Here is a 17,966-nt window from a genome sequence, read left to right on the forward strand (position 1 = left end):
GAAGAATGAAACAATATGAATAAATTAATCAAAATAACGTTTATGAAAATATGTCAATCATTATTTGAAAACGTTGGAAACCCGTTGTATAAAAGGGATAAGGCCCTCGAAGACGGTGTTTGGAGGACATATTGGCACGGTTTGCCTAACACCACCCCTGCAAATATATCCTCCAAAAACCAGCTTCGAGGGCATTATCACTTATTAAACCACCATGCTCACTGCTCTATTTAATATTCAGCCTGGTTGCCACTGGTGACCAGGGCTGGGAAGTAATGGATTACAAAAAAAACGGTAACTGTAATCCATTACCAGCAAAAATATTGTAATCAGATTACAGATACTTTTGAAAAACGCTATGATTATTTAGAGGATTACTTATAAATTCAGAAAGGATGTTTGATTTGAACGTCATTGAGGAAACAGGTGCAAGATTAAGTTTGTTCCACCTGAGCGAGTCTGACCACAAGTCAGAGACCACTATGATGACACACCAAATGTGTTTGATGGATCGCAGGAAAAGAGCAGGAATAGGCTTTTGTAGGCTACAGTCCAAGCTGTCTTCCAATGGTGCGACTGCTGTCGGCATCCAACGATTATACAACTTGAATAAAAGCTTGGAAGTAAGGATGACAGCAGTGATGCTCATTGATGTAAATCACACTGCTTCTCTCTCATTTCGCTATTTGCGACTTACGGATCGTGGATGGCTGTTCACAAATATAAACGGGTATTTGACCCCAATAATGGTTGAATTCAAAAAGTTTAAGCTGCATATCAATCATTGCTTTTGAAACCAGTGGACAGACAGTGAAAACAGCTGCTTAGTGTGGATCCCAGCCTATGGAATAAAAGTGGGGCTTTTATTGCTCAATCTAATTCATGATGATAAATAAATATCCATTGCTTCTTGAGGAATTGAACTTATAAATGCCTCAAATGTAAACATACACTGTATATCCTCATAACGTGGTTAAAACAATTTTCATATCATGGATGGTCAGTCCTTGCATCTATAGCGGTGTCTTAATCTGAGAGTGGTTACATTTCACCAGGCCCATCCCTCAGCTTTTTACCAAAACAGAGGCGGGTTGGCCATTTTGTTATCGTTTCATCTGTGGATTTGCCCTTTAAACAGCTGCATATTATCGAGATATTAAAGTGTCACCAACAAAAAGGTGAAAACAATTGGCCTACAGCAAATGGCATTCATTTTTCACATGTAAACAGCACTTTTCAGTAGTGCTCAAAGCATGCCATTCCATGAGCGCAGCATTTATTTTTCAACTCGAATCAATGAGCCCAATAACAAAAATCAAACAACAGAGTAGGGCTGGCTAATAAGTCCTTAGTTTTGGGGTTGTGCTCAGGTAAAACAATTTGGCTAATCTATACTTCCATATTTCCACATCCTATTCTTGAAGATCAAGGCGTATAACATTTATTGGAATGACTGGAAATCTGACAGAGTTAGGTTTTTAATGTAAAGATATCATTTAAATCGTATTATTGTATGTAGTAGAAAGCGATGGGTTGGAAGAAGCCTACATAACCAACCCATAATGTAAAATGTAACATCCATTTAAGGCCAGCTAAGTAAACTTTAACATTGATTTATTCTGCAATAGATATCGTTCAATTGGTAACATACATTTCTGTCTTCTTCTAATGCCTCTTAAGGGGAAAATAATCTAAAAGTAACAAAGCCTCTGGGTAATCCAAAAGTTACGTTATTGATTACAATTTTGGAAAGGCAACTAGTAACTGTAACGGATGATATTTAGAAAGTAACCTACCCAACCCTGCTTGTGACATATCTCCCTTGTTGAAAAATAATCCTCTCACCTCTAGTGAGCAACAAAGGGACCACAGGCTACTGCTCGGAGGTCCACTCTGCTCTTTCTACAGGCTTAGGCTACACACTGAGATCTGCAAAGAAACCTTATTCTGCTAACTTTTTTGTTCTTTTCTCGTTCTGCTTCCTTCTTTTTTTTACTCCATTTCATCTTGCAATCTCTCTCACATAAGGGCACCTCTCCCTCTGACAGATAAAACTGATCCGGATACATCTTCTGTTCTCTACAGACCATAGGTCAAGGGTCAGGGAGGTCAGACGTATCTACTGTGACCTTAATGAAGATGGTATCGTCCTTGATGTAAGTACCGTTCTCCAGCACAGTCTGGGCCACGAACAGCGGGCAGCCTGAGGCTATGTTCATCTCTGCCGTGGGCCGTCTGAAGCTGCTGCTATTGGGGTCTGGTTTAAAGGCATCCCCTAAGTGCTTTCTGGCTGGGCCCTGATCCATCAGCATCAAGGTCACCTTCTGCTTAAAGGGCCAGAGCAGAAGGGCATCGTACTCGCCACGCATCACCACGAAGAACAGCGACAAGTGGGTTCCTTTCCCCATGCCGTCTCCGTTCAGGTAGACCCGGGCACACATCTTGTAGCCAAAGTAGCCAGTGTAGAAAGGCTGGCTGTAGAGCGACAGGGTCTTTGACGCCACGGCTTCTTGTTTCCGCCGCTTGTAGTCACGGATCTTCCAGATGAGCATCCCATTGAAGGAGGCCGTCTCGAGAACCTGGAAGCGCAGGTCCATGTCTGCTAGTCGGATCTCATGGACGCTCAGCATGTCGTCGTGACGGGAGAGCTGTGTCTCTAAAGAACATGCAGAGAAACAAAAGCAAGCCAATGGAATAAGAGCCCTGTATTGTCTGCACCACTCTGGACTGCTCTCTACTCTTGACTAAAAAGCTATTTCATTTTTTTTTTTGTTCAATAATTTCTTTGCTCATAAATGTCGTTTCAGACTTTGAGCATAACAGATTGGTCCAATGTCACATTACACTTTGAGAAACTCCTAAAAGCGAGTTACACATGATTACAGGTTTTAGTGGCAGTGAAGTGCTAAAGAGCATTCACAAGACAAGTGTTGAGAACGAGAGAATTCAAGGCAACTCACCTAGTGTGTGTGTGGCTGGGTTGGCCCCGCCCCGCCCTCCTTCTAGAGTGGCGACTCTGGAGCGGATGCTCTCCACGGTTCCTCGGAGGGTCTCCACCTCCTCTCGGACAGACCTCAGAGACCTCAGCTCCAGCTCCATCTCCAGAAGCTTCTCAGAGTGGGAACTCATCAACTCCTACATGGAGGAACAATCACACACACACACACACACGCAGTTACACACACTTCCATATAGGGCTGCTCGATCAATCGAATTTTAATCAAAATTGCGATGTTGACATGTGCAATATCGCATGAGGCTTCGATATTTAGAAAGCGCCACATAGCCGTCCGTAAAGACAATTTTTTAAACAGATTTCTCTCGCAGCCTCTCTTCTTTTGTCCGCTTCCCAATCACACACACACACACGCCAAGCCCCACCCCCTGTCACTCAAGCAGTCAGAGTTCCTCACACTCGAGATGCACTCTTCTAGAGATATTAGAAAAGGAGATAAGAATCACAGCGGGAAATGAATGGAGAAACGTATAACGCGCCACCCAGCAGACTGTTGACCAATAACGTTCACGTTGCCATGCTGTGTCTCGCAGTTGCTAAACTAATCTTCACACAATCCCTTAAAAGTCAGGGTAAATTACGTAATGTCACGATTTCAAGACCTGTTCTAACACTGCCATAAATCTACAGAGTAAGGATAACTTGACTTTCAAGTGCAAGTGGGAGGGATTACGGAGATGTAGACGTGGCTCTGATTGGGCAATTATGACCCTGTAATAACCAATTAGATCAACTTAAGGATATATTTCAACCTAGGTCCACAACGTCGTGACCCTCCAACAAATACTAAAAATGTATACAGCAATACAATATTTCAGAGAATAAAGGAGCTTGAACTCTTGCTAGAACAAGAGAGAGGGAAGAGGAGGCTAATTACGTTTCTAATGAGGAAGAGGATAAACACGATGGAAAACAAATATGTCGCTTAATATACACTGTGTACAAAACATTAGGAACACCTTCCTAATATTAAGTTACGCCCTCTGAACAGCATGGACTCTACAAGGTGTCAAAAGCGTTCCACAGGGATTCTGGCCCATGTTGACTCCAATGCTTCCCAAGGTTGTGTCAAACTGGCTGGATGTCCCTTTGGGTGGTGGACTATTCTTGATATACACGGGAAACTGTTGAGCGTGAAAAACCCAGCAGCGTTGCAGTTCTTGACACAAACCGTTACGCCTGGCACCTACTACCATACTCTGTTCAAAACACACTTCAAATATTTTGTCTAGCCCGTTCACCCTCTGAGCGGCACACATACACAACCCATGTGTCAATTGTCTCAAGGCTTCAAAAATCCCCTCCCCTTCATCTACACTGACTGAAGTGGATTTAACAAGTGACGTCAATAAGGGATCATAGCTTTCACCTGGTCAGTCGGTCATGGAAAGAGCAGGTGTCCTTAATGTTTTCTACACTCAGTACTATTAGGCGTAGCCTATAGCCCTACTTTCAGAAACTGAACTGAGTGATATATTATTTGATATATTACTTCTTTCAAGGATGCAGAAGTTGAAGGAGTCTATTAAAGAGGCAGGAATGCAGGACTCCTTCGAACAGTTGAGCCCTGAGGCAAAGGCGTTCTGCAGGACTCAAGTGAAACATGCGTTGCTCAAAAACAAGAGGGAGAAGATTCACAAAAGAGATTAAAGGAGTTTTCCCTACAATTACTACACCACAGCCCAAAGTGCTACAAAGAGCTGAGGAAGACATTCTCCCTAGCAACACCAAAGACCAAAATAACTTATCCAGATATTTGTTTAAAGTGTGTCAAGTGGCAAATGTTTCAGACAGACTTTTCAGTGCTTACATGCATAGTCTAGGCTGGCTATTAGGAATTGTATTATTTTGTGTGTGTGTCCTCAGCCAAATGAAGAGGAGCACAGCGCGTGACCACTGAAGAAAGAAGGTGCATACTTGTCCTTGATGAGATAACAGTTAAAGATCATCTTGATTACAACAAGAGTTGATGGTGTCTGTTAAGACAACAAAAAGAGCCTGCCAGACAGGATCTATGAACACTAGCCTAACAGAAAAATGGAAACAGGTAGGCCTATATCATGTCTTCTTTACTTACCTATCATCAAGACAACAGAAAAGAGGACAACCACCTAAACTAACCAAAGGGACAACCACTTATACTAATGCACTCCTACTTTTACAGCCAATAGGTTATTTAGTTTCCAAATCTACCATGCCCAATGACCGTATGTATAGTCTCCCTATAGGAGGGTGCAGTTCATCTCCTTGATGATGTTGGACTGAGTGGAAGGAACACTCCCTCTATAGCCTAGAGCTCTTGCTTGACCCACTGTTTGACACCTGCTAATCACACCTTAACGCATATTCAGGAATCATTTGAGTGAAAGCAGTAACTTGTGATCAGGGGGTCCAACAATGTGAAGGCCATGAAGGAACTTGGTGCTTCCCTAGAACACAAGGACAGCGGTCACACAGCCCACTGCATAAACATTGGTCGACTCGTCCCCATCATCTACCTCGTCTCTTTAAAATATGCCAGAAAAACTTTAAAAAGCATGGACTAGAAGTAATTACTGCTTAGTTCATGTAATAGATGATTACAAATTACTAATTATACTATCGCTTATTGAGGTTCAATAGGTTAATCACTATGCTTCTGTCCCTATATTTCTGTCCCGATAGGAGTCTGGTCATCAGTTTTTTGTGGCAGCACATCAAAATGTTTTACAACATTGATAAAACAAACAGCTGGAAGCTTTCTCCTGAGCTAACAGACCGACACATCCACCTGCCAACATGAGGGTTCGGGCTGGCAACTCAAATCTTCAGCCATTCTGTTACTGCAGGTAGGCCTTCACATATCTCACTTATCAAACAATGCCAATGCACACTGCCAATGTAATGCATAATGTTGCTGACTGGATCAACTGCAATACCTACCAATCTACACTGAACTAAAATAGAAATGCAACAATTTCAAACATTTTACTGAGTTTCAGTCACATATATCATTAAGCCTTAATCTATGGATTTCATATGACTGGGAATACGGATATGGATCTGTTGGTCTCATAACTTTTAAAAAAGGGGGCGTGGATCAGAAAACCAGTCAGTATCTGGTGTGACCACCATTTGCATCATGCAGCGCGACACATCTCCTTCACATAGAGTTGATCAGGCGGTTTGATTGTGGCCTCTGGAATGTTGTCCCACTCCTCTTCAATGGCTGTGTGAAGTTGCTGGATTTTTTGGGGGGGGAACTGGAACATGCTGTTGTACACGTCGATCCAGAGCATCCCAAATGTGCTCAATGGGTGACATGTCTGGTAAGTATGCAGGCCATGTAAGAACTGGGACATTTTCAGCTTCCATGAATTATGTACAGGCCCTTGTGACATGGAGCTGTGCATTATCATTCTGAAACATGAGGTGATGACGGCGAATGAATGACATGACAACGGGCATCAGGATCACGTCATCTATGTGCATTCAAATGGCCATTGATAAAATGCAATTGTGTTTGTTGTCTATAGCTTATGCTTGCCCATATCATAACCCCACCGCGACCATGGGGCACTCCGTTCACATCAGCAAAACACTCTCCCACACGATGACATACACGTTGTCTGCCATCTGCCCGGATCAGTTGAAACCGGGATTAATCCGTGAAGAGCACACTTCTCCAGCGTGCTAGTTGCCATTGAAGGTGAGCATTTGCCCAATGAAGTCGGTTACGATGCCGATCAGCAGTCAGGTCAAGACCCTGGTGAGGACGAGCATGCAGATGAGCTTCACAGACAGTTTGTGCAGAAATTCTTCGGTTGTGCAAATCCACAGATTCATCAGCTGTCCGGGTGGCGGGTCTCAGATAACCTCGCAAGTGAAGAAGCCGGTCGTGGAGGTCCTGGGTTGGCGTGGTTACACACGGTCTGTGGTTGTGAGGCCGGTTGGACGTACTGTCAAATTCTCTAAAACAACATTGGAAAGGGGGATACCTACTCAGTTGTACAACTGAATGCATTCAACTGTAATGTGTCTTCCGCGTTTAACCACTAACCCCTCTGAATCAGAGAGGAGCGGGGGGCTGCCTTAAATCGACAGGAGGCGGCTTATGGTAGTGAAATTAAAGTGATATTCTCTGGCAACAGCTCTGGTGGACATTCTTGCAGTCAACATGCCAATTCCACACTCCCTCAAAACCTGAGACATCTGTGACCTACATCCCATACGGTCTCCCATCGACACCACTTGAACAGGTGTGTAAGAGTAGTTTATAGTGCAGGAGATACACAATTAATTTCACTCTGTGAAATTTAGTGACATAATTGATAACGAGAAACACAATGATTGACCAAATCATGTTGTGTAGCGTTGTACTCATATGACTACGAATAATTCTATAGGAATAACTACATAAATCTAAGTCAAATTGTAAAAAAGTGATTAATTGAGAATATGATCCTTTATCCCAACAATATACCAAAGCAATGGAGAAAAATGAATGTTACTAATATGGTTGATGTCACTCCTCTAAAAAGGAAGAGATCAGTGACAGCGTCGAGGCAGAGGTGCAAGCGTATGTGGCTGGTTGGGTGGCCCGGAAGCTGTCCCTGGATGGAGACCTAGGGAATTGGGACAGGCGTGGTGACCTAGTCGACCAGAGGAGAGGACCACTCCTATGCAGCCCAGCAAGGAGCACATTCATACAGCACAAAAGATTCACAGACACAGCAAATCTAAAATCAGGCCTTCAGATGTGTTATTGGGCACTAGAGAAAAATAGAAAATCCAATCACACATATTTGGCAGAGAAAAACATTAAATAATAAAAAGCACACTTACAAAATCACAAAGACACATTCACTGCACAACACACAGACCAGCCAAAGCATGCCACCCTGCTTTCAGAGCAGTAGTACGCCATGTGTCGAATCAGTGCAGAGCTGCGCAGACAGCGCGAAACAATTCATAGGACAAGAGGCAGCCAAGAAAAACTCAAAAACGAAAATGTTGAACAGTGTAGCTTAAAAACTAGAAACATTGATGAACCTCCGAACCTTGCTGCCTAGTACGGATCTGGATTTAGACAGGGACATCGTACCATATCAGCTGCATCGCTCATATAGTATTACACTTATATTCTATGTTCTCTTGATAAACATTGTTATTACATAGACTATCCTTTATATTTTGGTGATGTTGTATTTCTCATTCTCCTGCCTTGTCTGTTGTAGCTAGAATCACGGGTTCCTCGTCACGCACGGTACTTTGTATCTGCAGCAGCACTATTGCTATAGTCTCAACATATTACAGGTTACATATTATAGGAACAACGTAATGTCTCCTCACCCACTCCCACCTATCACCCGGTCTCCTATCATAGTATCAGAGTTTTGCAGTTCTCTTTAAAATTGCAGTACCACATTGGTACTTACTATGTTTAGATCGTTGTGTCCACTGAGAAAGTATGTGATGATTTTGCTGGCTACTGCTAAGCAGGTGCGGTTCCTTAATCCTTCCACTACCTCATCCTTCTAATATTACCCAACCATGTTGGCTTTGCCAGACCAAGAACAATGACACCTGAATAACTAAAAAATAATGTTATATGATCTTCCTCAGGTCTGTTTTATTTACATTTCCAGCTAGCTAACTCATTTCGATACTAACACACAACTAACACAATTGACTGCTTTTGCAAAATAGCAGATGACAAACTTCAACAACTCCTTTTTTATCAAATTATGACTCAGAAACTCATCATTGTTCAATTTAACAACATATTTCTACAATTTGATTGCTATGTTTCTGTTGATCAGATGTCGGTCACCACTCAACCGGAAAACAAATCTTTGCGATTGCGCGAATATAGCGCTGATGACTGGTCGTGAGCCTGCTGGGCGGAGCGTTATAAGTTTCTCTTCATTTTCCGCTGGGATTCTTATCTCCTCCTTTCTCTAAAATCTCTGGCTAAATCCACTGATAGGGCAAATATTGCTAGCAAACTTTGGCTAATATACAGGCCGGTACCAGTGGTGGAGTATTTCAGCATTGTTTGTGCAATAGCTTGTTCTTAAAATCAGAGAAGAAAATGCAAAGAATATTCTAAAATCTTTGTCTGAATGTACCCATCTATTTCAATCGAATTAGGGTCCCCCGGGAAACACTGACCAACACTTTGGTTCCTACTCTGTCACAACTATCTCCTCCCTTACTTCCGTTGTCATACCAAACAAAACTGCATTCCATGTTCCCACTGTATTCCAACCATAGCAATAGAATGATCATTCTAATTTTACGTTTCTAACAGTTCACCCAAGTGTTTTGATCTATAATCGCAAGTAAAATCGCAATTGCAATAATTGGTACAAAAATCTCAATTAATGTTTTGCATATATCGTGCAGCCCCACTTCCATACATGACAGGACTTTACCTGCAACTGAGAAATAAGTAAATGGGACTGAGGGACAGTGCATTATGTCATGATGCATGTCAAAGACAAGTATTATTATGTATGCCAAAGGCGAGTATTACGTCTTTATTACAAGGTTAGATAATGACACAGAAGTGGACCTGTACCTGCATGGTATTGAGCTTCTGGTCCAGCTGTCTATTCTTCTCCCTCATCTCCTCGTAGTGAGACAATGTTTCAGACAGACGGCTGCTCAGGCCCGGCAGAACCTTGTACCGCTCTAGAAGCTCTCCTTTAACATCCTCCACCTAGACGATAAACAATATCTGTTGTTGTTATTACTGCTTCGTCGCCCTGAACTACAGTAACCATTCAGCCCTAGGGTTAGTTGTTGTTAGGAAGTTAGCTGTGTGGTTCATTTAGTTTCAATTCTCCCAATTGATTTCTTTCGGGTACTTCCCAAAATATATTTTGTTGTTAAGTGTGTTACATATAAATGCACGTACAAAAACGTGCGAATTAACAATTTCATTATGCTGATTCTATAAAATGTTTCCTCTAATTGTACACAGGGCAAATTGTTGTAAAAAATTCAAGGTAATTGCAGTACCTTGGCCTCCAGTGTAGTGTTTCTGGTTGCCATCAACCGCAGATGTTCAGAGGCAAAGCTAGATTCATGGTCCCTCATGTCTTGGTTGAGACCCTACAGCGGAGCAACAGGGAACATCAGATCAGTAACATACCAGCTTAAAACTACTGTACGATCTCCTAAATGTGGCCGGGTTGGTATTCAGTGCGACAGTAGCACCACTTTCTTATGATCACAATAGCAAGACAAAGGAGTAGGAGAGCCATCACAGGGAGTTCATAGTGGCCATGTTATTAGAACTTATATTAAGCATGTTATTATTTATAACATTTTTAACAGTCATAGTAACATGAAGGCTGACCTTGAAATTGCATCCAAAGCGGATAAAGGAGCAGGTGACATGAGCCTTGGGACACTCATGTTGATGACTCGTCAGCTGAGAGTAGAAACACACATTCAGGTTCAATCATTTCCTTCTGTGTCAAGCATTTCTCAGTGCAACGTGGTCTCAATGAAATGAGCAACCATTGTATCACAAAAACTAAAACGATGTTTATCCATCTGATGATAAGTGGAAAGATGACTATTCTTGTTTTGCATGAATACAATTTATATTACGAAAATTTAAATAAAACTCCCTTACTTTGCTCCGTAAGATGGAGGGGAAAGTACAATGATTGGGGCAGGCCACCGGAAATGAAGGACAAACGGTGTCTTTGTGTTTCTGAAAAAGTTATCAAGTAAAGAGAAATTGGCACTATGGAAAGAAAATACACCTAGTAAATATTCACACAAAAAACATTGAACACAAATACTGAACTGGCTCTACAACATCAATCAATGATATTGTTTAGGGAAGTAACAGTGTTGTTATAGTGATTAAGGTGGACTTAAATACATGCCAGTACCAGAACGACAGTGAGAAGGTCAATTCTGGTGACTATTTAAAAATACATTCTACTCCAAAATTCATGAAAATGTAATGATGTTAACATCTGAAATATAACTGATGTGCGCCACTGCACTGTAGGGAGATGATGAGGAGCAAGTAGTGGCTGTGCGCTCATGGCTCTCTTTCACACCACTGTTTCCTTCAAATATACCTTGTAACGTGTCACTGATCTTAAAGGGATAGTGCAACATTTGGCAATTAAGCCCCTTTTCTACTTACCCAGAGTCAGATGAACTCATGGATACCATGTGTATGTCTCTGCGTGCAGTTTGAACGGAGCTAGTTTCACTAGCATGCTAGCTGTTCCCATAGACTTCCAGTCATTGCGCTAATGCTAGTTAGTAATTGTGCAAACGCTAGTCAGCAACTTCTTTCAAACTGCAGTCATATTTTTGGGCTGCCTCTGCTAAATGAATGTACGGGAAACGCTGCAGTACTTATTTTGGGTGCCGGTCCTCTTTATATCCTTTTATACAGTATGTTGTTGTCTTTAGGTCTCTCTTTATGTAGTGTTGTCTCTCTTGGCGTGATGTGTGTTTTGTCCTATATTTATATGTTATTTATCTTTTAATCCCAGCCCCCGTCCCGCCAGGAGGTCTTTTGCCTTTTGGTAGGCCGTCATTGTAAATAAGAATTTGTTCTTAACTAACTTGGTGCCAGTACTAATTCTATTTAAAGAGTGAAAGAAAAATATTGATTTATGCAGTACTGCCACTCAGGTAAAAAATAAATAAAAAAGAATCATGTTCATATTGTAAATGACAATGCGTTGGAAATGTTCATATGTGCGCAGTGCTCAGCTGTTGGCTACAAATTTATGCTGGTGCTGTTATGTGCATCCCATCCTGCTGGGGTCTCTGTCCTCATCCTTCAGCCTTAGTCGATATGTAATATAGAATACGCTTATCCAGAGCGACTTAGGCCAACAATAGGTAAGACAACCACATATCAGTCACATATTGCTGAAATTATTTTCAATACTTCCTAAACAAATACAATAGCCTATATTTCTGTGCACAAAAATGTGCACAGACTGGACAGGAGTGATTTTAATTGGGAAGGGACAAGAAAGTTCCCGGGGTGATATAACTGTTGCGAGATCAGGACAATTCAGGGAAAAAAATGACAGGACAAGTGACAGGAATTAATTTTCACTCCGGTGTCAACCTCTAGTCTGTGGTAAACACAGGCTTAGGAGATCTTATATGTTTTCTTCTATGAGATAAACTTCAGCAAACAACACTTTTTGTGAATTTTGAATAATTTATGTAATCACATAAAGGCTTCATAATTGATAAAGGTCATGTTAACGGACTGCTATTATCTCACATAACAAAACGTATAGGATCTCCAAAGCCTGTGTTGACCTCATTTTCGGAGATTATTCAAAAACCCTATTCTTTCGCCATTCATATTTCCCATAGGGATGGCTGAACAAACCAGAGGTAACTAATTTCCGGGTTTTAGGACTACAATCTGATGAGCTCTATTATAATCAGATCACATTATGACGTCATGATGTGGGTCAAAAGTTCCATACCACCTGAACAGGCTTAAATTCCAGGTATTTTTTAATTTTTTTTTACACAGAAAGGTTGTGTATACTTGCCACTTTTATATTAAAACACAATTATTTTGTCTTTGCCTGTCAGAAAAGAAAGAAAAAAGTAGATATCTTTCAGCACACGTCAGAGCTGCAAGTACTTTATCGTTGTCGATATGGCCGTCCATTGGACTACTTTTGCATTGTTTTTCACAGGTCTACGACCTCGTAGTGTGTAAAAAAATAAATACAAATTAAGCAGGAAACTTAAACTGCCCCCTTAAAGACAAAATATTCTATAGGAGGTGCAGGTTTGGTGAGCACCGGCCCAACTCCAGTAGTGGTTCTAGTTACCTGTAACTCAGTCATGGCCATCTTCTGCATGCAGAATTCACAGGTGGTCTCCCTGTGTTTACATTTCCAACTCAAATGTTCAGGAATGTCTTTGCGCATCATCTTCTCTTTGCACTTTCCCAAAGGGCATGGCACCTCAAAATACGGACACACATTTAAATGATCCTGGTAAAAAATAAAAAAAATAAACATTTAAGGAAAAGGAATCATGAGTGTAAAGAAAATGTTACGTATTATTATATTAATTCATAACATTTGATGGGAAATGTCCAACCAATGTGACGAGCATCAAGGAGAATTGTAGATAAACATTTTTCTAAAAACGGTCATTCAAAAAATGGGTGGATCTTTTGCAGTTCAGAGTTTGAATACCGACGGAAAGCACTGTGCAACAATGGGACGTTTTATTTCCCTCAGTCAGACACTTACCATGACCTGCTGTAAACTGATCTGCTCCTTACAGCCGTTCTTTTCACTCCTGCAGTACACTCTCAGAGCCATGATCTCTCTATGGCAGCATACGTCACGGAAGACCTGACAAAAACACACACACACACACACACACGATTGTCACTGATTATGTTCAAGGCCATTTAGAACGGGTATATAGCAGGGATGGGCAACTTTGATGGGAATGGGGGCCACCAAAAATCTGAACTCATCATGAGGGGCCTCAGTGGCTCGTGGGTCTGCGTACCCACATCCATACCCACACACGCAGTCAGATGACGTTTTAAATGTTATTTAGTGCAATTCTACACATTCTGCCATGGGGTGTAGAGAAAATGTTGCTGTTTTTAAAGCAACTTTACCATGGGTGTAGAGAAGATCTTGCCACTTTTATAACTCATTTCCTGCAATTCTACTCATTTTGCCATAGGGTGGAGAGAAATGTTTGCAGATTTGAATTGATATCTGAATGAGTAACTAATAAACTGAATGGGTTTAGATCGCTCGCTAAACTAACTTATCAATTTAAAAAACTTTAGCTGATATGGGCTAATTGAGTGCACAACCAAATTTCAAAATGTACCTTGTGTATTCTACTATTTTAACTCTCAACAGTTAGTTGAGACCCTGACGGAGTTAAAAATAAAATATAAAAATAAAATATAAAAATAAACTTTCATTTTTTCCCCCCTTGGGGCTGGTATATAGGGGTGATGAAAGTGATGAAAATCATTTTCAGTCTTACCTTGTCTTTGAACAGAGGTTCCTTATCTTCTGGACATACTGGATTCGGTTTGCTGTAAAGTAGATTTAACTAATTATTTATGTCCAATCAAGCATCCTATTAACAACTAGTGGCCAATGACTTCATTATTCCTCCATCATCATCACATGATCATTGAATGACAAACCAATCTTACCAGAAAGACAGCTGACATATCAAACACACTGACAAGAAGACATTTCTGTAATTTCTCAACTGTAATTTCCTAAAAAATAAACATACCCATTCATTCTCACACTCAGCATGAATATCAAATCTCTTCTCCTCACCTTAGCTGATCAGAGATACAGGTTTCACAGAACCTGTGTCCGCATTCTGTCTGCCTGGGGTTGCAGAGCACCAGCTTGCAGGACTCACAGCAGTACTTGGGTTCCGGGGTGGCTACGAAGTGGTCCCTGAAGCCCCCGTGCTGGGGTAGGAAGCCTGCCACGTGGTCGCTGGGCCAGGGGCGCTGGGCCAGGGAGAGAGCGGCCAGGGAGAGAGCGCATTGCTGGAGGGGGATCTGCAGCTCCCGCCCGTCCGCATTCCGCCCTGCTGACATGACCTGGGGAGGGCACACACACACAGACAGACATGAGGTGAGAGATGTTTCATAAAATGTACAGTTGCAACATACAGGACAAACACAACATGGTGTTTCAGCTGAGGCTGTGTGTGTTAATGCTAAGCATTCATTGCCACATCAACAGCTCACGACTGTCAGGCCAAGCCTTGGGAAACCCCTTTATAACAGGCATAGCTAACTGGGTCTAAATTTATCCCCGCTCTGACTCGGAGCAGAGTGGAGTGCACAAGCAGGAAGGCCTGGGACTGGAATAAAACATACCCAAAATTAGATAGAGAGGACAGAACTTAATCTAGACTGAACCAAGCCTTTATCATTGACTTGCCAAAACATTATTCACTTTAGGAGTGCAAGCAGTCTAGGCTAGAACATCCTTCAATTGACTCAAATCCCATGTAAATACCATCACCCCCCCCAAAAAACTTCTAGTAGTAGGTTCTAGTTCAAATGGAGAACTGAGAAAGGTTCCCGAGAAGCTAGAAATCAACTCTGAACTAATGACTGAACCAGCAGGTCTACATCCTGTTACATGTTGTTCAAATGACTCATTCATATAGTACAACTGAACCCATTCAGACTGACACTGGTTAGGATATCAAGACTAGCCACTTCTACAACTCTGCCCTCAACGTTGAAAGTCCATCCAACCATCATCACCGGATGAGCAAATGGACTAGGCCTAGACTATTCGCTGACCAGTTCATGTGGTTCGCAAGGGACTTCCTGGGATATTCAAGGGGCTTTTCCACATGCCTGTCCCTGTCCATCACCACTGACTGACTGACTACACACACACACACACACACACACACACACACACACAACTTAGTACTCTCACACACACAAACACACACGTAAGCCTACACAAACTCCAGACACAGCTAGATAAAAGCTGTCAGCAAAAGATAGAAATTTAGATTGGTTAGGCTAGATAGATATCTTCGTTATCTCCTACCTGCAGTAACGCATATAGTACATTTGAGATTGTTTCGGGTACATTTGGGCCAGGGACGAGATTAGTCAGGTTCCTTGACAGGAAATCTGTTTCTGATGAAACGCTGAGCATTATGTAAAATTGGGTATTTCCCCTGTTAAATACACTCACTGATAGGTTTACATGGAGAATGTCCGACATCTTTTGAGAAACAGGCTCATTATTCTACCGTATTTAAACATGGTCATAATGCTTGATGCTGAAAGGACACATTGTGTCTAACAGTGAGTGGAGGAAGAAAAAAGACGAGGGAAATCAGTTACATGTCATAGTTTCTCAGGCGAGATCCTCTCATACGGCCATGAAATGCACGAGCTATCTATTCTACTCAGACAATATCGGTACAGAGGGCAGTCTCTCCACTCCCATTATACAGATGTAGCCAAGTCTTGTTATGCTGGTTGAGTAACATGACATCACAAAACAAAAACGAAACAAGTAGGGGAATTCTCTGAGTGACCTTTCATTGCACTTAGGTTTGGCACAATTACCATAACCATGTAACTACTGGTATGGATAAAGATCATCATGAAAATAAAATAACAGCCATCATGACCATATATATATTTCTTTTTTTAATTGTGTGGAATGAACAGCTAACTGAAGACGGGATGGCTGGGCATTCAAGCAGTTGAGTCGGTTTCTGCTGTAACATGGACTATGCAACATGATTAAACATTGTTGCTCTTTGCTGAAACAAGCAAAATGTTGTAGCAAATGAGTCTTCAGTTGTCTCAGCAATACCCCCCTCCCAGCAGAAACACATGCAGTCAGGAGAGAAAATGTGCGTCTGTTATAACAGTAACCGCGATCATTTGGCTGACCAATTACCGTCATCCAAAATTCCATGACCGTCACAGCCCTAATTGCTCTAAATCAGATCAGAGTGTGTTGGTCACATACACAGATTTGCAGATGTTATCGCAGGTGCAGCGAAATGCTCGTGTTTCTAGCTACATGGAACACTATAACCTGAAAGCAAGATAACTTGGAAACAGGTGAATCTACCCAGAACAGATGCATGTTTTTCTGATCAGTGATCTTAGACCTGGCCAATCAGAAATGTGATTTTGTTAAATAATGTTTCATATGCATACAGGCATACCGCTTGGCATGTCCCAAAGGCATTATTGACATATGATATATATAAGCATATATTTCAATACAAATATATTTTTGCACCCAATATTTACGATTACCAGACTGTTCACCGTGTCTGATAATAGAAACCACCCTCCAAAATAGAAAATCATGCAAATGACTTGAGGTACATTTTTGGACAACCAATTTGTCATAACTGCAATTAATGTCTTGCAAATGCATTGGTGTAAAACTGAAGATCTTATAATATATGTCATGTCAACGTAAAATGACATGATAAGGTGATCATGTGGAATAATACATATTTAGAATATGCCATTATTGGTAAATTGTCACCATGGTTTAGATGGCTGAGTGTAGGCAAGTCAGTGCACCACAATGGATGTTTTAAATTACATCATACCCCAATTTGAAGCCTCCCTAGCTCCACACACATGTTTTGGCTCACAGCTGCATGGCTACTCAACATGTTGCAATCTACAGACAGACATAGCTACATAAAAGTCAAAATCACTATAATATAATTAGCTTTCCCGTCTAGCAACAAACAATACTTACATGAATCAGATATAACGTGGGCCAACGCAACGCAGTTTTCCAGGAGCTACAATGTTACAAATGGAGCTTCGATGAATGGCACTTTCATGAGCGCCACAATGTAACCGCTTACAATGAAAACGACCAAACACTGCCGGTTTTAAAACAGGCAGCTAGAGGCTTTTGATCCGTAGCTGACATTTTAAAAACAGAATGTTAAAAGGAAATGTACTAAAATCCATACGGGAATATAGCAGAAAAAGCAGCCGCTGCTGACTTGCTCTTGTCTTGATGTCTAGTGGTTGGAAAGCCCCCTTTGCTTTGGTCTTACTTCCTCAGGAAATCCCCGTCAAGAAGAAAAAAATGGTAGTCAGCCAGTGGTAGAGGCCATGATGTGTTGTATGGCATTTCCGCTAGGTGGCAGTGTCGTCATCACCATCAAGTGTACTACGGGAATTGCTGTCAGATATACAAACGTGGGACATTTTACTGTTTGTAATGGTCTGTACCCATCACTTACAGCACATGAGTCATTTCCTCCTATTCAGTAAAACGTTTATTTTCTCCTCCTGTCCTGAAACAATACTTGATCCTTCTTCAGCAAAGGCATTTATTTAAAAATAACTTTTATTTAACCAAGTCAGTTAAGCACAAATTCTTATTTACGATGACGCCCTACACCGGCC

The 17,966-nt window shown here is 41.4% G+C and overlaps 1 protein-coding gene across 1 annotated transcript; it reads right to left on the bottom strand.

The window, feature by feature from the left end:
* Positions 1-1,656: 1,656 nt before the first annotated feature.
* On the bottom strand, positions 1,657-17,703 carry LOC110497707 (TNF receptor-associated factor 3-like). The gene is made up of 11 exons (XM_021573999.2): positions 17,302-17,703; positions 14,353-14,627; positions 14,045-14,096; positions 13,279-13,383; positions 12,850-13,014; positions 10,644-10,724; positions 10,362-10,436; positions 10,022-10,114; positions 9,579-9,719; positions 2,961-3,135; positions 1,657-2,656 (listed from the first exon to the last, which is right to left on the bottom strand). The coding sequence occupies exons 2-11, from the start codon at positions 14,622-14,624 to the stop codon at positions 2,094-2,096; spliced, it is 1,722 nt and encodes a 573-aa protein (XP_021429674.1). The 5' UTR covers positions 14,625-14,627; positions 17,302-17,703; the 3' UTR covers positions 1,657-2,093.
* Positions 17,704-17,966: the final 263 nt, after the last annotated feature.

This window comes from Oncorhynchus mykiss, chromosome 19 (genome assembly GCF_013265735.2).
Source record: "Oncorhynchus mykiss isolate Arlee chromosome 19, USDA_OmykA_1.1, whole genome shotgun sequence".
NCBI classification, from domain to species: domain Eukaryota; kingdom Metazoa; phylum Chordata; class Actinopteri; order Salmoniformes; family Salmonidae; genus Oncorhynchus; species Oncorhynchus mykiss.

What these genes read in the sequence shown, in the direction of transcription:
- LOC110497707 (XM_021573999.2), bottom strand. Translation starts at nt 14,624, where the DNA reads ATGTCAGCAGGGCGGAATGCGGACGGGCGGGAGCTGCAGATCCCCCTC. An exon ending in AACCTCTGTTCAAAGACAAG is followed by an intron (nt 13,384 to 14,044) that starts GTAAGACTGAAA and finishes TGTTTTTGTCAG; the next exon opens with GTCTTCCGTGACGTATGCTG. An exon ending in ACACTACACTGGAGGCCAAG is followed by an intron (nt 9,720 to 10,021) that starts GTACTGCAATTA and finishes TTTATCGTCTAG; the next exon opens with GTGGAGGATGTTAAAGGAGA.